Below are 27,856 nucleotides of genomic sequence, written 5' to 3' on the forward strand. Positions count from 1 at the left end.
CCCACCTATTTCCATTATTTTTAAATCTATAACTGTAATACCCTGTTGTCAGTCTTTCCACCCCACCCCCACTAGAGCTGTACCTTGAGTGTCCTGCCATCCATTCTTAATTAGCACATTTTCTTAGATAATATCACCACCTTTAACACCTCTTTGTTCCTTTTGTCTGTGACATCTTTTGATTATCTGCTCCTATCACTGCTTGCTTGTCCCTACAACCACCCCTCCCCCCAACTTCTCTCCCCCCACCCCACCCCCGCCCCCCAACCTTAAACCAGCTTATATTTCACCCCTCCCCTAACTTTACTCAGTTCTGCCGAAGGGTCATGAGGACTCGAAACGTCAACTCTTTTCTTCTCCACCGATGCTGCCAGACCTGCTGAGTTTTTCCAGGTAATTCTGTTTTTGTTTTTATTCCTGATCATGTTCACTGTTGGTCAGGATTATTCCTGCCCACGTTCACTATTGGTCAGGTTTATTCCTGATCACGTTCACTATTGGTCAGGATTATCACTAACCACATTCACCACTGCCTTTAAATTTATTGTCAATATTGCGACTGAATTTCCTCAGAAATTTAAAAACACTGAATTGCTGATGGTGAAATCAGGAGAGCTGTTGCAGCTCAGAAGCGGACAGGGAGGAAGCAGCTCCTGGAGTTGATACAGTACCGGTTGTGGCTCACTGGCAATGGGGATTTCCGATGGTACGATACTCATACTTGGACACAGTTGTTTTCCAGAGCTGAATGTGGTCCAGAACATGGGCTCTGTGGAATTACCACAGTCCTGCTGCAGAGAACACCTGAGAGAGAAAGTGAGCACAGTGTGAGAGTCAAGCACACACTCAGAATCAAGACACTAAACCCAGTTCAAGTATGACGTGCAGAGGCTCCACAAAATGCACACAGTTACAGCAACACTTACAGACTATTCACACACTATACACAGTTACAGCAACACAGACAGAGCATTCACACACTATACCCGGTCAGAGTAACACATACAGAGCATTCACACACTATACCCAGTTACAGCAACACATACAGAGCATTCACACACTATACCCAGTTATAGTAACACATACAGAGCATTTACACACTATACCCAGTTACAGTAACACATACAGAGCATTCACACACTATACCCAGTTACAGTAATACATACAGAGCATTCACACACTATACCCAGTTACAGTAACACATACAGAGCATCCACACAGTATGCACACTATGAACACTGCTCATTTGACAGAATGCATTGTTTTGCATTAGGGTTAGTGTGTCAGGTTTTTTTTATTCTTTCATGGGATGTGGGCGTCACTGGCTAGACCAGCATTTATTTCCCATCCCTAATTGCCTTTGAGAAGGTGGTAGTGAGCTGCCTTCTTGAACCGTTGCAGTCCATGTGCTGTAGGTACACCCACAGTGCTGTTAGAGAGGGAGTTCCAGGATTCTGACCCAGCGACAGTGAAGGAACGGTGATATATTTCCAAGTCAGGATGGTGAGTGACTGGGAGGGTATCTTCCAGGTGGTGGTGTTCCCATCTGGAGCCGGTTTACATTTGGCACCATTCAGTTTGAAGCTGGACTAGATGTGACCCCACCCATTTGATTCCCACCTTATCCCAAGCACCTTCGGAGTTTCTGAGGTGATGATTTTGGACTGTGGGTTCAGCTGAGGAGCAGTGTCCTTTAAATCAGAACAGCGTTTACCAGGGGAATAGCTCACATGAGGTAGGTGCATTTAAAGTAAAAAAAGGAATGTATTGAATAAACGGAACAAACTCAAAGAGGATAAAACCTCTGGCACAGATCGATTGCATCCACATATTTTAGACAAATCTAGGGAAGTGACAGCAGAGGGATTACGACACATATTAATGAATGCATTAGAAAATGGTGTAGTGCCAGAGGGCTGGTGGATAGTTAATGTAATTCCTCTATTTAAGAAAACTGTCAGATCATGTCCATGAAATTATAGACCAGTCCGCCTAACACGAGTTGTAGGAAAAGTAATGGAATCCCTACTAAAGGAGAGAATAGAAGAACATCTGGAAATGAAAAATAGAATAATGAATAGTCAGCATGGATTTCCAAAGGGAAAATCGTGCTTGACCAACCTTATTGAGTTTTTGAAAGGCCAACAGAGAGAGAGAGAGTAGACACTGGTAATGTAGTAGATGTAATTTATCTATATTTTCAAAAGGCCTTCGATAAGATGCCCCAGAATAGATTAATGAATGTGGAGTTAGGGGACAAGTGACAGAATGGATTGCTAGCTGTTTCAAGACAGAAAACAGAGAGAGAGAGTGAAGGGTTGCTATTCAGAGTGACAGAAGGTGGGATGTGGTGTTCCACATGGATCAGTGCTGAGACCACAGTTGTCCACGACCCACATCACAATTTCGACTTTAGAGTCAAAACTACAATTTCTAAATTTGTGGATGACACCAAATTGGGGAGATAGTCAATACTGAGGAGAATAGTAACAAATTACAGGAGGACATTAATAAACTTTCAGAATGGGCGGAAGAACAGGGAGGTCACTTATTACTTGGAAGATGTGAGTCTGGGTGGGGTAGAGGATCAAAGGGATCTCGGGGAACAAATACACCTAATCACTAACAGTTGCTTCACAGGTTAGTGAGATCATAAAAAAAACACAAATCAAGCCCTAGGTTGTATTCCTCGAGGGACAGAGTTGAAAAATAAGGAAGTTATTCGGACCGGTATTGAACCTTGGTTAGTCCACACAGAGTGCTGAGTGGATTTCTGGTCACCATATTAAAAAGAAGGATTTAGAGGCACTAGCGAGGATGGCTTTACAAGGATGATATCAGAAATGTGTGGAGAGACATAGCAGGAAGGGATGGACAGGCTGGGTATCTTTACTCCTGAAAAAAGGTGAAGGGGGTGACCAAAGATTTTGATAGAGTGGATAGACAGAGAATGTCTCCTCTTGTGTGGAAGAGGGTAACTAGAGGCTGTCAATATAAGATAGTCACCAAGAAATCCAATTGGGAATTCAGCAGAAACTTCTTTAGCTAGAGAGTGGTGAGAATGTGGTTGAAGTGAATAGTTTTGATGTATTTAAGGGAAAGCTACACAAGCATATGAGGGAGAAGGGAGTAGAGAGTTATGATGTTGGGTTCAGCTGAGGAAAGATGGGAGGAGTCTCGAGTGGAGCATAAGCACTGGCATGGACTGGTTGGGCTGAATGGCCTGTTTCTGTGCTGTAGATCCCACATAATTATTCTCACAGCAGCTGGGGAGGGGGGAGATGATGAAGTGTGACAGTTAAATCTGACAGGGAATGGGGATGTGAAACCTTTGATACACTGTATTCACATGACTGGTGCATGTCTTTACCCCGGGTTATAAATATGTTATCATTTGAGTCAGACTGTTTGTGGCATTTTCAATGTCTTTCAGCAATATTTCCTTCCTTGCGGTTTCTCCAATATCCTTCCTCCCTCTGCATTGCCTGAGAACACATGATGGAGAAGAACTGAAGATTTCTGCCAATTCCACAAGATAGAGGTGACCCAGTCAGGCAGTGAGGCGGGGGTGGGGCTGAGGGGCTATGGTCTGTGAATGACTGGGCCTCTAACAATCCCTCCCTTGCTGTGACACAATGTCCCCACGCATTGAGACTGGGGGCTGAATGGCTTTTCTGGGCATTCATTTTCACTCTGTGCCAGGCCCAGCGTTCCAGCAGTCCACCAGCTGGGAACGTTCGGTGATGATTTCACACTGTTCAGTTCCACTTGCGACTCCTCAGATACTGAAGCAGTCCGTGCCCAAATGCAGCAAGACCTGGACAATATCCAGGCTTGGGCTGATAAGTGGCAAGTAACATTCGCGCCACACAAGCGTCAGGCAATGACCATCTCCATCAAGAGAAAATCCAACCATTGCCCCTTGACATTCAATGGTATTACCATCACTGAATCCCCCACTTTAAACATCCTGGGGGTTACCATTGACCAGAAACCAGTCTCTCCACCACTGACGCACAATGCGTACCGTATATAAGATGCACTGAAGCAAGTCACCAAGATTCCTTCAACTGCACCTTCCAAACACATGATCTGTGGCGAGTGACTCACTTCCTGGTTCCCCAAAGCCTGTCCACCATCTACAAGTCAGGAGTGTGCTGGAATGCTCCCCACTTGCCTGGATGAGTGCAGCTACAACAACACTCAAGAAGCTTGACACCATCCAGGACAAAGCAGCCCACTTGACTGTCACCACATCCACAAACATTCACTCCCTCCACCACCGATGTACAGTAGCAGCAGTGTGTACCATCTACAAGATGCACTGCAGGAATTCACCAAGGCTCCTTCGATAGCATCTTCCAAACCCACAACCACTACCATCTAGAAGGACAAGGGCAGCAGATAGATGGGAACACCACCACCTGGAAGTTCACCTCCAAGTCACTGCCATTCTGACTTGGAAATATATCGCCGTTCCTTCACTGTCGCTGGGTCAAAGTCTTGGAACTCCCTCCCTAACAGCACTGTGGGTGTACCTACACCACATAGACTGCAGCAGTTCAAGAAGGCAACTCACCACCACCTTCTCAAGGGCAATTAGGTTTGGGCAATAAATATTGGCCCAGCCAGTGTCACCCACATCCTGTAAATGAATTAAAAATAAAGCTCATTGTCCCGCAAGTCACCAGCTCTTTGGGCCAAATTCTGGGGCTTAAAGGGTTAAATCATGAGGACCGGTGCAGAGACTAGGGCTGGAATTTTATGGCCCCGTCGCAGTGGGGGAGGGGCCGTAAAATGCGGCGAGCCATTATAAACCCCATTGACATCGGCAGGACTGTAAAACCCCGCTGCCGTCTAATTCCGCCCAAGCATTGTATTCTATTCAGTACAGAAGATGAAGGGATGGTCAAATTGATCAGGATGATTAAGGAATGAAATGATTGCCCCTGGTGGGAATGTCCAGCACAAGGGGATATCATGTTAAAAATACAGCCTGGCTGTTCGGGGGTGATGTCAACAAACACTTCTTCATAAAAAGGGGAGAGGAAATTGGGGAGAGGAAAAAGCCTCTCCCCCTGAAGGCTGTGGATATTGAGGGACAACTGAAAATTTCAGAACTGAGACTGAGATTTTTGTTGAGTTAGGAGTTTCAGGGACATGGAGCAGGGTGGACAAAAGCACCTGAGGTATTGATCAGCCATCACCTCATTGAACAAGGCTCGAGAGGCTGACCCAGTTTTGTTGTGAACATCTTGATTGGCTCCCTACCTGCTCTCCAAGGTGCACCATCCACAGTGGGCATCGTCTGCACTGAGACACTCCTGACAGGACTGGTACTGGTCACAGGTGGCAACTTTCACTCGGCTAACCTGTAAAATGCAACAAATTGAGATTGAAGGCTTAGCTGCTGAGATGACCAATGGGAGGGCCCCTGTGGACAGGATCACCAATCACTCAATGGCCAGGAGATCCTATTAGGAAAATCAGAGAGTGGACAGACAAGTGCAGCGAGCGACGGTATGAGCACAATGCAGGGGAAAGCAGAGTAAAAACAGGAGACTAAAAACCCTGCAGGCCTTTCATCAAATGGCAGAAGTGAGATAGACACCGGAATCTAATCGAAAGGTTCGGGTGGTTTATATATAGAATAACAGGTACCCGGGAGTGAGATAGACACCGGAATCTAATCGAAAGGTTCGGGTGGTTTATATATAGAATAACAGGTATCCGGGAGTGAGTTACAGAATGGAATCTAATCGAGGGGTTCGGGTGGTTCATATATAGAATAACAGATACACAGGAGTGAGTTACAGACTGGAATTTCATCGGGGGTTCGGGTGGTTTATATATAGAATAACAGATACCCGGGAGTGAGTTACAGACTGGAATCTAATCGAGCGGTTCGGGGTGGTTTATATATAGAATAACAGATACTCGGGAGTGAGTTACAGACTGGAATCTAATCGAGGGGTTCGGGTAGTTTATATATAGAATAACAGATACCCGGGAGTGAGTTACAGACTAGAATCGAATTGAGGGGTTTGTGTGGCTTATATATAGAATAACAAATAACCGGGAGTGAGTTACAGACTGGAATGTAATCAAGGGGTTCGGGTGGTTTATATATAGAATAACAGATACCCGGGAGTGAGTAATAGACCGGAATCTAATCGAGGGGTTCGGGTGGTTTATATATAGAATAACAAATACCCGGGAGTGAGTTACAGACCGGAATCTGATCGAGTGGCTCGGGGTGGTTTATATATAGAATAACAGATACCTGGAAGTGAGTTACAGACTGGAATCTAATCGAGGGGTTCGGGTGGTTTATATATAGAATAACAGATACCTGGGAGTGAGTTACAGACTGGAATCTAATCGAGGGGTTCGGGTGGTTTCTATATAGAATAACAGATATTCGGGTGTGAGTTACATACTGGAATACAAACGAGGGGTTTGTGGTGGTTTATATATAGAATAACAGATATTCGGGAGTGAGATAAAGACTTGAATCCAATCAAGAGGTTCGGGGTGGTTTATATATATAATAACAGATACCCGGGAGTGAGATACAGACTTGAATCCAATCAAGGGGTTCGGGGTGGTTTACATATAGAATAACAGATAAACAGGAGTGAGTTACAGACTGGAATCTAATCGAGGGGTTCAGGTGCTTTATGTATAGAATAACAGATACCCGGGAGTGAGTTACAGACTAGAATCGAATTGAGGGGTTTGTGTGGCTTATATATAGAATAACAAATAAACGGGAGTGAGTTACAGACTGGAATGTAATCAAGGGGTTCGGGTGGTTTATATATAGAATAACAGATACCCGGGAGTGAGTTACAGACTGGAATCTAATCGAGGGGTTCGGGTGGTTTATATATAGAATAACAAATACCCGGGAGTGAGTTATAGACTGGAAGCTAATTGAGGTGTTCGGTGTGGTTTATATATAGGATAACAGATATCCGGGAGTGAGTTACAGACTGGAATCGAATCGAGGGGTTTGAGTGGTTTATATTTAGAATAACAGATACCCGGGAGTGAGTTACAAACTGGAATCTAATCGAGGGGTTCGGGTGGTTTATATATAGAATAACAGATACCCGGGAGTAACTTACAGATTGGAATCTAATCAAGGGGTTCCGTGTGGTTTATATATAGAATAATAGATATTCGTGCGTGAGTTACAGACTGGACTCTAATCAAGGGGTTCCGTGTGGTTGATATATAGAATAGCAGATAGTCGGGAGTGAGTTACGGACTGGAATCTAATCGAGGGGTTCAGGGTGGTTTATATATAGAATAACAGATACCCGGGAGTGAGTTATAGACTGGAATCTAATCGAGGGGTTCGTGATGGTTTATATATAGAATAACAGATACCCGGGAGTGAGTTATAGACTGGAATCTAATCGAGGGGTTTGGGTGGTTTATATATAGAATAACAGATACCCTGGAGTGAGTTACAGACTGGAATCTAATTGAGGTGTTCGGTGTGGTTTATATATAGGATAACAGATATCCGGGAGTGAGTTACAGACTGGAATCTAATCGATGGATTCAGGGGATTTACATATAGAATAACATACCCGGGAGTGAGTTACAGGCTGGAATCTAATCGAGGGATTCAGGGGGTTTATATATAGAATAACATATACCCAGGAGTAAGTTATAGACCGAAATCTAAACGAGGGGTTTGGTTGGTTTATATATAGAATAATAGATACCCGGGAGTGAGTTACAGACTGGAATCTAATCGAGGGGTTCGGGGCGGTTTATATATTGAATAACAGATACCCGGGAGTGAGTTACAGACCGGAATCTACTGGAGGGGTTCGGGGTGGTTTATTTATCGAATAACGGATACCCGGGAGTGAGTTACAGACCAGAATCTAATTGAGGTGTTTGGGTGGTTTATTTATAGAATGACAGATACCTGGGAGTGAGTTACAGACTGGAATCTAATCAAGGGGTTCGGGTGGTTTATATAAAGCATAACAGATACCCAGGAGTAAGTTATAGACCGGAATTTAATCGAGGGGTTCGGATGGTTTATATATAGAACGAGAGTTACCCGAGAGTGATTTACAGACTGGAATCTAATCGAGGGGTTCGGGGTGGTTTATATATAGAATAACAGCTACCTGGGAGTGAGTTACAGACTGGAATCTAATCGAGGTGTTTGGGTGGTTTATATATAGAATTACCGATACCCGGAAGTGAGTTACAGACTGGAATCTGATCGAGGGATTCGGGGGGTTTATATATACAATAACAGATACCCAGGAGTGAGTTACAGACCGGAATCTGATTGAGGAGTTCGGTTGGTTTATATATAGAATAACAGATAACCGCGTGTGAGTTACAGACTGGAATCTAATCGAGGAGTTCAGGCGGTTTATGTATACAATAACAATTACCCGGGAGTGAGTTACAGACCGGAATCTGATCGAGTGGCTCGGAATGGTTTATATATAGAATAACAGAAACCCAGGAGTGAGTTACAGACTGTAATCTAATTGAGGGGTTTGGGTCGTTTATATATAGAATAACAGATACCCAGGAGTGATTTACAGACTGGAATGTTATCGAGGGGTTCGGGGTGGTTTATATATAGAATAACAGATACCTGGGAGTGAGATACAGACTTGAATCCAATCAAGGGGTTCGTGGTGGTTTATATATAGAATAACAGATAACCAGGAGTGAGTTACAGACTGGAATCTAATCGAGGGGTTCAGGTGCTTTATGTATAGAATAACAGATACCCGGGAGTGAGTTACAGACTAGAATCGAATTGCGGGGTTTGTGTGGCTTATATATAGAATAACAAATAACCGGGAGTGAGTTACAGACTGGAATGTAATCAAGGGGTTCGGGTGGTTTATATATAGAATAACAGATACCCGGGAGTGAGTTACAGACTGGAATCTAATCGAGGGGTTCGGGTGGTTTATATATAGAATAACAAATTCCCGGGAGTGAGTTACAGACTGGAAGCTAATTGAGGTGTTCGGTGTGGTTTATATATAGGATAACAGATATCCGGGAGTGAGTTACAGACCGGAATCGAATCGAGGGGTTTGAGTGGTTTATATTTAGAATAACAGATACCCAGGAGTAAGTTACAGACTAGAATCAAATTGAGGGAGTCGGGGTTGTTTATATATAGAATGACAGAAACTCGGGGGTGCGTTACAGACCAGAATCTAATTGAGGGGTTTGGGTGGTTTATATATAGAATGACAGATACCCGGGAGTGAGTTACAAACTGGAATCTAATCGAGGGGTTCGGGTGGTTTATATATAGAATAACAGATACCCAGGAGTGAGTTACAAACTGGAATCTAATCGAGGGGTTTGGGTGGTTTATATATAGAATAACAGATACCCGGGAGTAACTTACAGATTGGAATCTAATCAAGGGGTTCCGTGTGGTTTATATATAGAATAATAGATATTCGTGCGTGAGTTACAGACTGGACTCTAATCGAGGTGTTTGGGTGGTTTATATATAGAATTACCGATACCCGGAAGTGAGTTACAGACTGGAATCTGATCGAGGGATTCGGGGTGTTTATATAAAGAATAACAGATACCCAGGAGTGAGTTACAGACCGGAATCTGATTGAGGAGTTCGGTTGGTTTATATATAGAATAACAGATAACCGCGTGTGAGTTACAGACTGGAATCTAATCGAGGAGTTCAGGCGGTTTATGTATACAATAACAATTACCCGGGAGTGAGTTACAGACCGGAATCTGATCGAGTGGCTCGGAATGGTTTATATATAGAATAACAGAAACCCAGGAGTGAGTTACAGACTGTAATCTAATTGAGGGGTTTGGGTCGTTTATATATAGAATAACAGATATCCAGGAGTGATTTACAGACTGGAATGTTATCGAGGGGTTCGGGGTGGTTTATATATAGAATAACAGATACCTGGGAGTGAGATACAGACTTGAATCCAATCAAGGGGTTCGTGGTGGTTTATATATAGAATAACAGATAACCAGGAGTGAGTTACAGACTGGAATCTAATCGAGGGGTTCAGGTGCTTTATGTATAGAATAACAGATACCCGGGAGTGAGTTACAGACTAGAATCGAATTGCGGGGTTTGTGTGGCTTATATATAGAATAACAAATAACCGGGAGTGAGTTACAGACTGGAATGTAATCAAGGGGTTCGGGTGGTTTATATATAGAATAACAGATACCCGGGAGTGAGTTACAGACTGGAATCTAATCGAGGGGTTCGGGTGGTTTATATATAGAATAACAAATTCCCGGGAGTGAGTTACAGACTGGAAGCTAATTGAGGTGTTCGGTGTGGTTTATATATAGGATAACAGATATCCGGGAGTGAGTTACAGACCGGAATCGAATCGAGGGGTTTGAGTGGTTTATATTTAGAATAACAGATACCCAGGAGTAAGTTACAGACTAGGATCAAATTGAGGGAGTCGGGGTTGTTTATATATAGAATGACAGAAACTCGGGGGTGCGTTACAGACCAGAATCTAATTGAGGGGTTTGGGTGGTTTATATATAGAATGACAGATACCCGGGAGTGAGTTACAAACTGGAATCTAATCGAGGGGTTCGGGTGGTTTATATATAGAATAACAGATACCCAGGAGTGAGTTACAAACTGGAATCTAATCGAGGGGTTTGGGTGGTTTATATATAGAATAACAGATACCCGGGAGTAACTTACAGATTGGAATCTAATCAAGGGGTTCCATGTGGTTTATATATAGAATAATAGATATTCGTGCGTGAGTTACAGACTGGAATCTAATCGAGGTGTTTGGGTGGTTTATATATAGAATTACCGATACCCGGAAGTGAGTTACAGACTGGAATCTGATCGAGGGATTCGGGGGGTTTATATATACAATAACAGATACCCAGGAGTGAGTTACAGACCGGAATCTGATTGAGGAGTTCGGTTGGTTTATATATAGAATAACAGATAACCGCGTGTGAGTTACAGACTGGAATCTAATCGAGGAGTTCAGGCGGTTTATGTATACAATAACAATTACCCGGGAGTGAGTTACAGACCGGAATCTGATCGAGTGGCTCGGAATGGTTTATATATAGAATAACAGAAACCCAGGAGTGAGTTACAGACTGTAATCTAATTGAGGGGTTTGGGTCGTTTATATATAGAATAACAGATACCCGGGAGTGATTTACAGACTGGAATCTTATCGAGGGGTTCGGGGTGGTTTATATATAGAATAACAGATACCCGGGAGTGAGATACAGACTTGAATCCAATCAAGGGGTTCGGGGTGGTTTATATATAGAATAACAGATAACCAGGAGTGAGTTACAGACTGGAATCTAATCGAGGGGTTCGGGGTGGTTTATATATAGAATAACAGATAACCAGGAGTGAGTTACAGACTGGAATCTAATCGAGGGGTTCAGGTGCTTTATGTATAGAATAACAGATACCCGGGAGTGAGTTACAGACTAGAATCGAATTGAGGGGTTTGTGTGGCTTATATATAGAATAACAAATAACCGGGAGTGAGTTACAGACTGGAAAGTAATCAAGGGGTTCGGGTGGTTTATATATAGAATAACAGATACCCGGGAGTGACTTACAGACTGGAATCTAATCGAGGGGTTCGGGTGGCTTATATATAGAATAACAAATACCCGGGAGTGAGTTATAGACTGGAAGCTAATTGAGGTGTTCGGTGTGGTTTATATATAGGATAACAGATATCCGGGAGTGAGTTACAGACCGGAATCGAATCGAGGGGTTTGAGTGGTTTATATTTAGAATAACAGATACCCAGGAGTGAGTTACAGACTAGAATCAAATTGAGGGAGTCGGGGTTGTTTATATATAGAATGACAGAAACTCGGGGGTGCGTTACAGACCAGAATCTAATTGAGGGGTTTGGGTGGTTTATATATAGAATGACAGATACCCGGGAGTGAGTTACAAACTGGAATCTAATCGAGGGGTTCGGGTGGCTTATATATAGAATAACAGATACCCAGGAGTGAGTTACAAACTGGAATCTAATCGAGGGGTTTGGGTGGTTTATATATAGAATAACAGATACCCGGGAGTAACTTACAGATTGGAATCTAATCAAGGGGTTCCGTGTGGTTTATATATAGAATAATAGATATTCGTGCGTGAGTTACAGACTGGACTCTAATCAAGGGGTTCCGGGTGGTTTATATATAGAATAACAGCTACCTGGGAGTGAGTTACAGACTGGAATCTAATCGAGGTGTTTGGGTGGTTTATATATAGAATTACCGATATCCGGAAGTGAGTTACAGACTGGAATCTGATCGAGGGATTCAGGGGGTTTATATATACAATAACAGATACCCAGGAGTGAGTTACAGACCGGAATCTGATTGAGGAGTTCGGTTGGTTTATATATAGAATAACAGATAACCGCGTGTGAGTTACAGACTGGAATCTAATCGAGGAGTTCAGGCGGTTTATGTATACAATAACAATTACCCGGGAGTGAGTTACAGACCGGAATCTGATCGAGTGGCTCGGAATGGTTTATATATAGAATAACAGAAACCCAGGAGTGAGTTACAGACTGTAATCTAATTGAGGGGTTTGGGTCGTTTATATATAGAATAACAGATACCCAGGAGTGATTTACAGACTGGAATCTAATCGAGGGGTTCAGGGTGGTTTATATATAGAATAACAGATACCCGGGAGTGAGTTATAGACTGGAATCTAATCGAGGGGTTCGTGGTGGTTTATATATAGAATAACAGATACCCGGGAGTGAGTTATAGACTGGAATCTAATCGAGGGGTTTGGGTGGTTTATATATAGAATAACAGATACCCTGGAGTGAGTTACAGACTGGAATCTAATTGAGGTGTTCGGTGTGGTTTATATATAGGATAACAGATATCCGGGAGTGAGTTACAGACTGGAATCTAATCGATGGATTCAGGGGATTTACATATAGAATAACATACCGGGAGTGAGTTACAGGCTGGAATCTAATCGAGGGATTCAGGGGGTTTATGTATAGAATAACATATACCCAGGAGTAAGTTATAGACCGAAATCTAAACGAGGGGTTTGGTTGGTTTATATATAGAATAATAGATACCCGGGAGTGTGTTACAGACTGGAATCTAATCGAGGGGTTCGGGGTGGTTTATATATTGAATAACAGATACCCGGGAGTGAGTTACAGACCGGAATCTACTGGAGGGGTTCGGGGTGGTTTATTTATCGAATAACGGATACCCGGGGGTGAGTTACAGACCAGAATCTAATTGAGGTGTTTGGGTGGTTTATTTATAGAATGACAGATACCTGGGAGTGAGTTACAGACTGGACTCTAATCAAGGGGTTCGGGTGGTTTATATAAAGCATAACAGATACCCAGGAGTAAGTTATAGACCGGAATTTAATCGAGGGGTTCGGGTGGTTTATATATAGAATGAGAGTTACCCGAGAGTGATTTACAAACTGGAATCTAATCGAGGGGTTCGTGGTGGTTTATATATAGAATAACAGATACCCGGGAGTGAGTTATAGACTGGAATCTAATCGAGGGGTTTGGGTGGTTTATATATAGAATAACAGATACCCTGGAGTGAGTTACAGACTGGAATCTAATTGAGGTGTTCGGTGTGGTTTATATATAGGATAACGGATATCCGGGAGTGAGTTACAGACTGGAATCTAATCGATGGATTCAGGGGGTTTATATATAGAATAACATATACCCAGGAGTAAGTTATAGACCGAAATCTAAACGAGGGGTTTGGTTGGTTTATATATAGAATAATAGATACCCGGGAGTGAGTTACAGACTGGAATCTAATCGAGGGGTTCGGGGTGGTTTATATATTGAATAACAGATACCCGGGAGTGAGTTACAGAATGGAATCTAATCAAGGGGTTTGGGTGGTTTATATATAGAATAACAGATATTCAGGAGTGAGTTACAGTTTGAAATCTAATTGAGGGGTTTGGGATCGTTTATCTATAGAATAACAGATACCTGGGAGTGAGTTACAGACCGGAATCTAATCGAGGAGTTTGGGTGGTTTATATTTAGAATAACAGATACCCGAGGGGTGAGTTGCAGATTGGAATCTAATCAAGGGGTTCGGGGTGGTTTATATATAGAATAACAGATAAACCAGGAGTGAGTTAGAGTCTGGAATCTAATCTAGGTGTTCGGGGTGGTTTATATATCGAATAACAGATACCCAGGAGTGAGTTACAGGCTGGAATCTAATCGAGGTGGTCGGGGTGGTTTATATATAGAATAACAGATACCCAGGAGTGAGTTACAGGCTGGAATCTAATCGAGGGGTTCGGGTGGTTTATACAGAGAATAACAGATACCCAGGAGTGAGTTATAGACCGGAATCTAATCGAGGAGTTCGGGTGGTTTATATAGAGAATAACAGATACGCAGGAGTGAGTTACCGACAGGAATCTGATTGAGGAGTTCGGTTGGTTTATATGTAGAAAATCAGATAACCGGGCGTGAGTTACAGACTGGAATCTAATCGAGGAGTTCAGGCGGTTTATGTATACAGTAACAATTACCCGGGAGTGAGTTACAGACCGAAATCTAATCGAGGGGTTTGGGTGGTTTATATATAGAATAACAGATACCTGGGAGTGAGTTATAGACCGGAATCTAATCGAGGGGTTTGGGTGGTTTATATATAGAATAACAGATACCCAGGAGTGAGTTACAGGCTGGAATCTAATCGAAGTGTTCGGGGTGGTTTATATATGGAATAACAGATACCCAGGAGTGAGTTTCAGACCGGAATCTGATCGAGGGATTCAGGGGATTTACATATAGAATAACATACCCGGGAGTGAGTTACAGGCTGGAATCTAATCAAGGGATTCAGGGGGTTTATATATAGAATAACATACTCAGTAATGAGTTACAGACTGGAATCTAATCAAGGGATTCAGGGGATTTACATATAGAATAACATACCTGGGAGTGAGTTACAGACTGGAATCTAATCGAGGGATTCGGGTGGTTTATACATAGAATAACATATACCCAGGAGTAAGTTATAGACCGAAATTTAATCGAGGGGTTTGGTTGGTTTATATATATAATAATAGATACCCGGGAGTGAGTTACAGACTGGAATCTAATCGAGGGGTTCGGGGTGGTTTATATATTGAATAACAGATACCCGGGAGTGAGTTACAGACCGGAATCTACTGGAGGGGTTCGGGGTGGTTTATTTATCGAATAATGGATACTCGGGGGTGAGTTACAGACCAGAATCTAATTGAGGTGTTTGGGTGGTTTATTTATAGAATGACAGATACCCAGGAGTGAATTACAGACTGTAATCTAATCGAGGGGTTCGGGTTCGGGTGGATTATATATAGAATAACAGATACCTGGGAATGAATTTTAGACCGGAATCTAATCGAGGGGTTCGGGGTGGTTTATATATTGAATAACAGATACCCGGGAGTGAGTTACAGACCGGAATCTACTGGAGGGGTTCGGGGTGGTTTATTTATCGAATAACGGATACCCAGGGGTGAGTTACAGACCAGAATCTAATTGAGGTGTTTGGGTGGTTTATTTATAGAATGACAGATACCCAGGAGTGAATTACAGACTGTAATCTAATCGAGGGGTTCGGGTGGATTATATATAGAATAACAGATACCCGGGAGTGAGTTACAGGCTGGAATCAAATCGAGAAGTTCGGATGGTTTATATCTAGAATAACAGATACCCAGGAGTGAGTTACAGACTGGAATATAATTGAGGGGTTCGGGGTGGTTTATATATAGAATAACAGATACCTGGGAATGAATTTTAGACCGGAATCTAATCGAGGGGTTCGGTGTTGTTTATATATAGAATAACAGATACCCGGGAATGAGTTACAGACTGGAATCTAATTGAGGGGTCCAGCTAACCCTCTAGGTATATGACCTTTAATGTGCTATGGTACACAGTAGTGTGGTTACTCTCTCTGTGTTCTGTTTGGCTGACTCTCTGAGTACTGACACTAACCAGCTGTGCTCTCCAAGTCACTGATGTTTCTGATCTCAAAGAAACGGAATGAGCAGGGTATGTCCAAGGTCCCTCTGCTAATGATGATGAGATGGGAGTAGAGTTAGCTTCACCATTTCAGCGCACTGACACTATCCACTCACACAACACCAAACTGGATGTAGGTGCGCCTGTACCTGACAATAGTGACTGGAACTCTGTAACCGTCAACACTGGCTACTATCTCCGTAACTGTGAACACTGGCTAGTCTCTCAGTCCCTGTGAATGCTGGCTGGTGTCTCTGTCCATGTCAACACTGGCTGCTGTCTCTGTAACTGTGTACACTGGCTGGTGTCTCTGTCCATGTGGACACTGGCTGCTGTCTCTGTAACTGTGTACACTAGCTCATCTCTCAGTCCCTGCGAACACTGGATTGTCTCTCAGTCCCTTTGTACACTGGCTGGTGTCTCTTTCCATGTGAGCACTGTGAACACTGGCTGGTGTCTCAGTCCCTGTGAACACTGGTTGGTGCCTCAGTCCCTGTGAACACTGGCTGGTGTCTCAGTCCCTGTGAACACTGGCTGGCGTCTCAGTCCCTGTGAACACTGGTTGGTGCCTCAGTCCCTGTGAACACTGGTTGGTGCCTCAGTCCCTGTGAACACTGGCTGGTGTCTCAGTCCCTGTGAACACTGGCTGGTGTCTCAGTCCCTGTGAACACTGGCTGGTGTCTCAGTCCCTGTGAACACTGGCTGGTGTCTCTGTCCATGTGAACACTGGCTGGTGTCTCAGTCCATATGAGCACTGGCTGGTGTATCTGTCCATGTGAACACTGCCTGGTGCCTCTGTCCATGTGAACACCGGCTGGTGTATCTGTCCATGTGAACACCGGCTGGTGTATCTGTCCATGTGAACACTGGCTGGTGTATCTGTCCATGTGAACACTGGCTGGTGTATCTGTCCCTGTGAACACTGGCTGGTGTATCTGTCCATGTGAACACTGGCTGGTGTATCTGTCCATGTGAACACTGGCTGGTGTATCTGTCCATGTGAACACTGGCTGGTGTATCTGTCCCTGTGAACACTGGCTGGTGTATCTGTCCCTGTTGAACACTGGCTGGTGTATCTGTCCATGTGAACACTGGCTGGTGTATCTGTCCATGTGAACACTGGCTGGTGTCTCTGTCCATGTGAACACTGGCTGGTGTATCTGTCCATGTGAACACTGGCTGGTGTATCTGTCCATGTGAATACTGGCTGGTGTATCTGTCCCTGTGAACACTGGCTGGTGTCTCTGTCCATGTGAACACTGGCTGGTGTATCTGTCCATGTGAACACTGGCTGGTGTATCTGTCTATGTGAACACTGGCTGGTGTATCTGTCCCTGTGAACACTGGCTGGTGTATCTGTCCATGTGAACACTGGCTGGTGTATCTGTCCATGTGAACACTGGCTGGTGTATCTGTCCATGTGAACACTGGCTGGTGTATCTGTCCCTGTGAACACTGGCTGGTGTATCTGTCCCTGTTGAACACTGGCTGGTGTATCTGTCCATGTGAACACTGGCTGGTGTATCTGTCCATGTGAACACTGGCTGGTGTCTCTGTCCATGTGAACACTGGCTGGTGTATCTGTCCATGTGAACACTGGCTGGTGTATCTGTCCATGTGAACACTGGCTGGTGTATCTGTCCATGTGAACACTGGCTGGTGTATCTGTCCATGTGAATACTGGCTGGTGTATCTGTCCATGTGAACACTGGCTGGTGTATCTGTCCATGTGAACACTGGCTGGTGTATCTGTCCATGTGAACACTGGCTGGTGTATCTGTCCATGTGAACACTGGCTGGTGTAGCTGTCCATGTGAACACTGGGTGGTGTCGCTGTCCATGTGAACACTGGCTGGTGTATCTGTCCATGTGAATACTGGATGGTGTCTCTGTCCCTGTGAACACTGGCTGGTGTCTCTGTCCATGTGAACACTGGCTGGTGTATCTGTCCATGTGAATACTGGATAGTGTCTCTGTCCCTGTGAACACTGGCTGGTGTCTCTGTCCCTGTGAACACTGGCTGGTGTCTCTGTCCCTGTGAACACTGGCTGGTCTGATATGACACACTGAGCAATGTGTGAGTGTGGAAACTATTGATTAACTTGTGCACCATCCGATTCCCAACATGCAAACAACCAATTTACAAGCGTTGGATACTGTACCTGATGACTGTACCCATGACACTCACCTGGTAAGTAGTCATGACATAGAGATAGGTCTCGTCCATAGGGTCAAAGTGCATGAGCTGATGGACGGGCTCACCTGGCGCCACTAGAAGCAGTTCCCTCTTCCCAATCGAGAGATCGCTCCGTAAATTTAGCTGGAAAGATGGAGTCAAGTGGTCAGGACAGCTCTTGTCAGTTCAGATAGTGTTACCTCAGAGTTTCTTTCCCAGCTAATGTACGGAGAGCAAGGGTCCAGAGGATCATAGAACATTCCTCCAGTCAGGTTTCTGTCCCTGTCACTGTACTGATGACTCTTATCAAAGTCACCAATGACATCCTATGTGACTGTGACAATGTCAAACTATCCCCCCCTCATTCTTCTCAAGCTGTCTGCAGCCTTTGATGTGGTTGACCATACCATCCAATCCCTTCCAATCTCCTCCATCCCCTCTGAGATATCTGCACTCCTCTAAGTCAGGCCCCTTGACCATTCCGATTTGAATCGTTCCACTTGGGCCTTCAGTTGTCAAGGCCCTAGGCTCTGGAATTCCCTCCCTATGCCTCTCCGCCTCACTTTCCTCCTTTATGACACTCCTCAATACTTACCTCATCGGCCAAGCTTTTGCTCATCTGACCTAATATCTCCTTTTGTAGCTCAGTGTCAAATTTTGCCTTATTCCGCTGCTGTGAAGCACCTTGAGGTGTTATCTGATGTTAAAGATGCTATATAAATACAAGTTGTTGTCGGAGAGCTTTGAGCCTTCAGGGTCTGAAGGCAATTCCAGTGATTTTTGTTGATAGCAAAAGAATATCAGGGCCCTCCTGCAGATTAATTTGTAGTGAGCTTTTGGTTTACTGCATCTTCCGTGTATCGCTGCTTCCTGGCATCCATTCACAGATGGTTTGACTTGCCTATTCCCTGGAACCTTTGACCAGTTTTATGTCAGTGCACAATGTGGAACTGGTCCAGGAGCTTGAGTAGACAGGATGTCTGAACCAATCCAGTCCACATGCTGACAAATGACTGAGCAGCTCCTTGTCTCTGTGTTGTGTAGAGTGACAGAGTGAGACTGTGACCTGTTGAGTCACTGCATATTGAAGAGGCAGTGTCAAACAAAAACTCTTGTTTTTAAATTGGGACAGCCATGCTCCCAGCTTACAGGCAACAAGGACTAAGAGAGAGCAAGAGATCATCAGGAAACAGCGACTGTGTGACATGTAGCATTGATTTTCTCAGAGAGTTCTTGATTGCAAGAGGAAGGCAGCTTTAAAGGAAGGAAGCTTCTAGGCTCTGAAAAAGGATGAAAAAGTTGAGCAAACAAAGCATTGAGTCCTGGTAACGATGTTGGGAGGATAACGAGAGGGGGAGGAAGTGTGTTCAGATGGAGATTTGGAAAAGAAGCACTGACTGCTATGATGTTGAAAAGAGAGAGGGGCACAGGAAGTGTGGATAGAGTCTCGTGTGCAAGTGAAGCTGCGAACAGTGCCATTTATTGTGCATTGCAATCGCACTGGCCCCTGGTGTGTTAACAGGCCCCAGATTGATAACAGCCTGGGAGAGACACAGTTACTCTGAGGCCAGGCTATGTCAGAGAGAGGGTTAATAATTCAGTCAGCGTCACCTAACCAACTTCCAAACCATAATCAGGAGCAAATTCAGCTGCACCAGCCACTGTATGAGGGGCTGGATTCTGGGCGTCTGTGCCAAAATGTCTGTCTTTATAGGCTGCACAAGTGCACCATTAATATGGAGCCTCCAGGAGAGGGGGAGGGGAGGGGAGGGAGCAGATATGAGTGCCTCTTCCCATTCACTGACATCTTAATTTGTTGATATTGAGGGTCCTGATAGACTTTTTAAAGAACTTCCTTTCATGACCTCAGGACGTCTCAAAGTGCCTCACAGCCAATGAAGCACTTTTGAAGTGTAGTCACTGTTGTAATGTATGAAATACAGCAGGCGATGTGTGCACAGTAAGATCCCACAAACAGCAATGTGATCATGTCCAGATAATCTGTCTGTGACCTTAAGTGATAAATATTGGCCCAGATAATATGCCTGCTCTTCAAAATAGTGCCGCAGAATCTCTTAAATCCTCCTGAAAGGGCTGATAGGGCCTTAGTTTAATGTCTTATTCAAAAGAGGGCACCTCTAACAGTGCGGTGCTCCCTCAGTGCTGTCCTGCTATATTAGGCTATATTGTGTGTTCAAGTCTTTGACAGGCCTGAGCCCATAACTGTCTGACTGAGGGGTGAATGTGCTCCCAATTGAGCCCCAGTTGACACTTGTATTCAGCAATGTTGGAACAGCTCTAAGAGCAACCTTTAATCAGCCTACACCCAGCCGAAGTGAACTATAGACCCCAATAGCACAGGGTGAGCAGGAACTCAGTCTCGATGTTTAGGGCTCAGGGTTGGTCACACTCTGCTCCCCTGAACCTACACATCAGGCAGGAGAGCATTTGAAGGGAAGCAGGCAGCAGGTTGCCTCCCCTCGAGGAATGAATGATGGTTGGTGGTGGGGGTTGGGGGGGGAGGTAAATCGATGAGTGACTTGCCCCCGGGAGCACTGGATGTGGTTTCAGGAGACGTGGGAACCAGAGTCCACTGGGGCTGCAGCTGTGTGGCACAGAGAGGGAGAGGAGAGAACCGCTGACGCACACTGTGGGGAATGCCCAGATAGTGACCTACCTTCAGCAGCTGCCCGCTGGCTGTGCCCAGAAACACCACCGTGTGGTTATTCACCCTCGACACTGCCACTGAGGTCAGGCCCTGCTCAATGAAGATTGGCCACGTTTGCAATGGGCGCTTGATGGAGAGTGGATGTTGTAGGTGAGCAGCTCCGCAGTCCAACTGTTCATTCTGCAGCTGCAAAAACAAATGGAAAGGCAGTCAGTTCACACCCTGTCCGGGAGCTTCAAAGCCCCTCCCCCGGGCCACACACCCTCTCTGGGAGCCTCCAAACCCCTATCCCAGGGCCCACACCCCCTCTCCCAGGGCCCACACCCCCTCTCCCAGGGCCCACACCCTCTCTCCCAGGGCCCACACCCCGTCTCCCAGGGCCCACACTCCCTCTCCCAGGGCCCACACCGTCTCTCCCAGGGCCCACACCCCCTCTCCCAGGGCCCACACCCTCTCTCCCAGGGCCCACACCCCCTCTCCCAGGGCCCACAACCTCTCTCCCAGGGCCCACACCCTCTCTCCCAGGGCCCACACCCCCTCTCCCAGGGAACCACACCCCCTCTCCCAGGGCCCACACCCCCTCTCCCAGGGCCCACACCCCCTCTCCCAGGGCCCACACCCCCTCTCCCAGGGCCCACACCCTCTCTCCCAGGGCCCACACCCCCTCTCCCAGGGCCCACACCCCCTCTCCCAGGGCCCACACCCTCTCTCCCAGGGCCCACACTCCCTCTCCCAGGTCCCACACCCCCTCTCCCAGGTCCCACACCCCCTCTCCCAGGTCCCACACCCCCTCTCCCAGGGCCCACACCCTCTCTCCCAGGGCCCACACCCCCTCTCCCAGGGCCCACACCCCCTCTCCCAGGGGCCACACCGCCTCTCCCAGGGGCCATACCCTCTCTCCCAGGGCTCACACCCTCTCTCCCAGGGCCCACACCCTCTCTCCCAGGGAACCACACCCCCTCTCCCAGGTCCCACACCCCCTCTCCCAGGGCCCACACCCTCTCTCCCAGGGCCCACACCCCCTCTCCCAGGGGCCACACCCTCTCCCAGGGCCCACACCGCCTCTCCCAGGGGCCACACCGCCTCTCCCAGGGGCCACACCCTCTCCCAGGGCCCATACCCTCTCTCCCAGGGAACCACACCCCCTCTCCCAGGGCCCACACTCTCTCTCCCAGGGCCCACACTCCCTCTCCCAGGGCTCATGCCCTCTCTCCCGGGGCCCACATCCAATACCCAAAAGCCCAGGAGCTACGCCATCTTATACCCAGGCCAAGGGATCAACACTGCCTTCACATTTGAAACATTGTCTCCTGGGACCCTCCTGCAGAAAGTTTGTTCAGTCTGGAAAAATCCCAGCTCTTGGCTATGTAGGGAATGCTTTTTTTTTAACCACACAGCCATCCCAAGAACACAACCCAATTACAATTCACCCTCAGGAGCTTTTATCTCTTCATTTATCTGTCCCCCTCTTTAAGGTTGTTGACCACCGTCCCAGTGTTCCTCAGTGATTCAGGAGATGGACGAATACCTTGCCAATGCTGCTCTCAATTGTTACCTGAGGAGTCCCTGAACCAGTTCTGAATCCCAACTTTCCTCCTTTTATAGAATCATAGAATGATTACAGTACAGAAGGAGACCATTCTGCCCATCGTGTTAATGCAAGAGCAGCTCAGTTAATCCCATTCTGCAGCTTTACCCCCATAAGACTGAAACTACTTTCCTCCAGATAATGATCCAATTCTCTTTTGAAAGTCTTGATTGAATCTACCTCCACCACACTTTCAAACAGCACATTCCGGATTCTAACCACTCGATGGTGAAAAGGTTTATCCTCAGTCGCCATTGCTTCTTTTACCGATTACCTTAAATCCCTGTCCATGATTTTGAACGCCTCTATCAAATCTCCTCTCAACCTTCTCTTCTCCAAGCAGATACTTCCTAAAATGTGGTGCCCAGAACTGGACACAATACTCCAGTTGAGGCTGAACCAGTGTTTTATACGGGTTTAACATAAACTCCTTACATTTGTACTCTATGTCCCTATTGATAAAGTCCAGGATGTTGTATGTTTTATCAATCACGCTCTCAATTTGTCCTGCCATCTTCAATGATTTATACACCCAGGTCTCTTTGCTCATGCACCCCCTTTAGAATTGTGCCCTTTATTTTATATTGTCTCTCTGTGTTCTTCCTATCAAAATGAATCACTTCACACTTGTTTGGATTAAATTTCACCTGCCACTTGTCTGCCATTCCACAAACAAGTCTAAGTCCTTTTGAAGTTCTACACTCTCCTCCTCACAGTTCACAATACTTCCAAGTTTCATGTCATCCACAAATTTTGAAATTGTGTCCTGTACACCAAGATCTAGGTCATTAATATATATCAGGAACATCATAACACTGATCCCTGGGGAATTCCACTATAAACCTATCTCCAGCCCGAAAAACAACTGTTCACCACTACTCTCTGTTTCCCATCAATCAGTTAATTTTGTACCCATCTTACATCTGTCCCTTTTATTCCATGGTCTATACTTTTGCTCACAAGTCTGTTGTGTGACACTGTATCAATGCCTCTCAGAAGTCCATGTACACCACATCAACAGCATCGCCTGCATCAACCCTCCCCATTTTCTCACCAAAAAGTTTCAATCATGTTAGTTAAACACAGTTTGCCTTTAACAAGTCCACATTGGCTTTCCTTAATTAATCCAGACTTGTTCAAGTGACTGTTAAATTTTGTCCTGGATTATAGTTTCTAAAAGTTTCCCCACCATAGAGGTTAACCGAATTGGCCTGGAGTTGCTGGGTTTAACCTTACACCCTTTTTTGAACAAGGGGGTAACATTTTCAGTACTCCAATCCTCTGGCATCACTCTTGTATCTAAGGAGCTTTGGGATATTACAGCCAGTACCTCTGCAATTTTCACCCCTATTTCTCCCAGCGTCCTTGGGTATTCCATCCAGTCTTGGTGACTTATCAACTTTGAGTATGGCCAGGCTTTCCAATATTTCCTTTTTATCAGTTTAGCCCATTCAGTGTCTTAACTACCTCCTCTTTCACAATGACTTTGGCGGCATCTTCTTCCTTTGGTAAAGTTGGATGCGAAGTACTCATTCACCATGCCCCCTGCCTTCGTGTGTAAATCCCCTTTCTAGCCCCTAATCAGCTTCACTCCTCCTTTTACAGTTTATATGCCAATGGAGGACTTTTGGGTTCCCTTTTCTGTTAGCTGCCAGTCTCTTCTCATATTCTCTCTTTGCTTCGCTTTTTTTTCACTTCCCCACTGAACTTCCTATATTCAGCCTGGTTCTCATTTGTATTATCATCTGTCATCCATCACCTTTTTCTGCTTCATCTTACTTTTTATTATTTTTATCATCCAGAGAAAACGAGATTTATTTGTCCTCCCTTTCTCCCTCATGAGGATATACCTTGACTGTACCCGAACCATTTCCTCCTCAGAGGCAACCTGTTTTTCTACTTTCCTTTTTTATCTCACTTCCCTTTCTCATGATTTTCTTCCCTCTTTTTCACCTTGATGGAATTGGTGACACCTTGTGTCTTCACCTCTGACCCTCCGCTCTGTTTCAATTGCCCCCTTGATGTTGACCAAGCTGGGAGTGAGGACCACTGTCCAATAGACAATATGGCTCACGAGGAGCCATTTCTCTTCACAAAGAGTCATCTCCACTACAGTCCTTGGATCTGGGTTTGGACACATTCCGGAACACACTGTCAGATGTGTAGTTACTTTGTTTAAGCTGTGGTGAATTCTGGTTAACCATGATCTCCTAGAGCCTGACTCCTTTAGACAGCATTTCCCACAGCTTCTCCTGATTTATTTTGCTTCTGTGAGGAGATGGTCTCACTGGGGATTGGCAGTCACGGTGTGATCGAGGTACATAGGCTTATGGACGGTCAAGACAGATAGGCCTCATCGTCTTCCCTTGCACTTAATTTAATCTAAAACTCCCTGATTGACCTCTGTAAATTCAATCATGCTGATTTATTGTAACCCCATTGTAGACATGAGAATAAATGCACAAAGGGATAGACACACTCTCTGGTGAGCCCGGTGTGCCAATAGATCAGCAAGAGCAAAATATTGCAGATGTTGGAAATCAGAAATAAAAATGGGAAATGCTGGAAATACTCAGCAGGTCCGGCAGCATCTGGAAGAAATGTTTAGATGACTGGTTGATGGGAAGGGAGAGGTGACCCACTGGCACCACTACTGACCCAGCTGGCTGACTCCTGAAGGACATACCTGCCAGCCTGAGTCTGCGGCAGCTGGTGAGAGAGCCACCATGAGGATAAAACCTACTTGATCTTGTCCTCAACAATTTACTTGTCACAGATGTATCTGTCCATGACAGTATTGGTAAGAGTGACCACAGCACAGTCCTCGGGGAGACAAGGTCCCGTCTTCACATTCCATCATGTTGTGCGGCACTATCACGGTGCTAAATGGGCCAAACACAGAACAGATCCAGCATCTCAAGACTGGGCGTCCACGAGGTGCTGTGGGCCATCAGCAGCAGCAGAATTATACTTGAACACAATCTGTAACCTCATGGCCCGGCATATCCCCCACTCTACCATTACCATCAAGCCAGGGGATCAACCCTGGTTCAATGAAGAGTGCAGGAGGGCATGCCAGGAGCAGCACCAGGCATAACTAAAAATGAGGTGTCAACTGGTGAAGCTACAACACAGGACTACTTGTATGTCAGACAGCATAAGCAGCAAGTGATAGACAGAGCTAAGCGATTCCGCGACCAACAGATCAGATCTAAGCTGTGCAGTCCAGCCACATCCAGTCGTGAATGGTGGTGGACAATTAAACAACTCACTGGAAGAGGAGGCTCCACAACTATCCCCATCCTCAATGATGGAGGAGCCCAGCACATCAGTGCAAAAGATAAGGCTGAAGAATTTGCAAAATGTTCCAGAAGCGCCGAGTGGATGATCCATCTCGGCCCCTCCGGAGGTCCCCAGCATCACAGATGCCAGTCTTCAGCCAATTCGATTCACTCCACGTGATATCAAGGAACGGCTGAAGGCACTGGATACTGCAAAGGCTATGGACACTGACAATATTCCAGCAATAGTACTGAAGACTTGTGCTCCAGAACTTGCCACGCCCCTAGCCAAACTGTTCCAGTACAGCTACAACACTGGCATCTACCCGGCTATGAGGAAAATTGCCCAGGTATGTCCTGTATACACAAAGCAGGACAAATACAACCCGGCCAATTAGCACCCAATCAGTCTACTCTCGATCATCAGTAAAGTAATGGAAGGAGACAGCAACAGTGCTATCAAGCGGCACTTGATAAGCAATAACCTGCTCACTGATGTTCAGCTTAGGTTCTGCCAGGGCCACTCAGCTTCTGACCTCATTATAACCTTGGTCCATACATGGACAAAAGAGCTGAATTCCCGAGGTGAGGTGAGAGTGACTGCCTTTAACATCAAGGCAGCATTTGACCGAGTGTGGCATCAAGGAGCCCTAGCAAAACTGGAGTCACTAGGAATCAGGGGGGAAACTCTCCACTGGTTGGAGTCAGACCTAGCACAAAGGAAGATGGTTGTGATTGTTGGAGGTCAATCATCTCAGCTCCAGGACATCACTGCATGAGTTCCTCAGGGTAATGTCCTCGGCCCAACATCTTCAGCTACCCCATGAATGACCTTCTTCCATCAATCATCTTTGTTTGTGATGTGTGTGACTCCAGTATGTGGAGAGTTTTCCTAATGTATTGTTCGAATGTCAGGTTGTAGCTAAGTTGCAGCATTATAATGCTAGGAAACATCATGCCACAGTTCTGAAGGGCTGTGGTACCAAACAGCCATACAAGTTAGAGTCCAGGCTGACGGATTATTGTATAACTTTACAAGCTGATATATTGAAGTCATGGATTGAAATCTAACATACAAAAATGAGACTTTACAGTAACAGAGGATGAGGCGCCACTGTGCCAGGCTGAAGTGTTACAGTAATAAAAACAGAACATGCTGGAAATACTGAATAGGGCAGGCAGCCTCTGTGAAGAGAAAAACAGAGTTACTGTTTCAGGTCAATGACTTTTTATCAGAACTGGAAAAAGTTTGAGATGTAACAACTTTTAAGCAAATGCAGAGGCAGAGAATGAACAAAAGGGAAAGTCTCTGATAGGGTGGAATACTGGAGAGGTTAAATGGAAAATGGATATTGATGCCAGCCAAAGGCCATGGAAGAAGTAACAAAAATTAAGATGAGTCTAGAGGACGTGTAAATGTGAATAGCAGAATCATCAACGGCAACTGGTGTCTGAAAACAGGGAGCAGATATTATTATCTGAAATTGTTAAACCCAATGTTGAGTCCAGAGGCCATGAGTTGCCTTGTTAAAAGATGAAGGTGCTGTTCACTGGAGAAATACAGCAGAGGTCAGAGTGGGAGTGGAGTAGTGAGTTAAAATGGAAGCTTAGGGTCACCCTTATGAACTGAACAGAGGTGTTCCACAAAGTGACCAGCCAATTTGTGTTCTGTCTTCCCAGTCTGGAGAAAACCACATTGTGGACATCAAACCCAGTGCACCGAGGAGTGTTTGGGACCTTGGACGAGGAGAAGAGAGGAGGTAACAGGGCAGGTGTTCCAACCCCTGTGTTTGCATGGAAAGGTGCTGAGGGAAGGGGATAAGGTGTTGGGAGTGATTGAGGAGAGGACCAGGGTGTCCCGGGGGAACGGTCCCTTCGGGGTGGGGGGTGGGGGGGTGGGGTTGGTGTGAAGATGTGTTTGGTGGCAGCATCACACTGGAGGTGGCAGAAATGGTGGAGAATGATCATTGAATACTGAGACTTGTGGGATGGAAGGTAAGGACAAGGGGAATCCTACCATCATCCTGGGAATGTGGTGGACTGGGGAGG

The 27,856-nt window shown here is 45.5% G+C and overlaps 1 protein-coding gene across 1 annotated transcript in view; it reads right to left on the minus strand.

Moving 5' to 3' along the window:
* plxnd1 (plexin D1) overlaps positions 1-24,666 on the minus strand; it is a gene marked incomplete at its 3' end in the record, with an annotated part of 127,196 nt that extends 102,530 nt beyond the window's left edge. The window contains exons 1-5 of the mRNA XM_078535998.1: positions 24,520-24,666; positions 20,948-21,124; positions 18,283-18,414; positions 5,272-5,372; positions 672-804 (exon numbers count right to left, since the gene is read on the minus strand). Coding sequence (XP_078392124.1) covers positions 672-804; positions 5,272-5,372; positions 18,283-18,414; positions 20,948-21,124; positions 24,520-24,666 — 690 coding nt within the window. The remainder of the gene's footprint in view (positions 1-671; positions 805-5,271; positions 5,373-18,282; positions 18,415-20,947; positions 21,125-24,519) is intronic.
* Positions 24,667-27,856: the final 3,190 nt, after the last annotated feature.

The sequence above is a fragment of the Cetorhinus maximus genome, unplaced genomic scaffold (genome assembly GCF_964194155.1).
Source record: "Cetorhinus maximus unplaced genomic scaffold, sCetMax3.hap1.1 HAP1_SCAFFOLD_807, whole genome shotgun sequence".
NCBI classification, from domain to species: domain Eukaryota; kingdom Metazoa; phylum Chordata; class Chondrichthyes; order Lamniformes; family Cetorhinidae; genus Cetorhinus; species Cetorhinus maximus.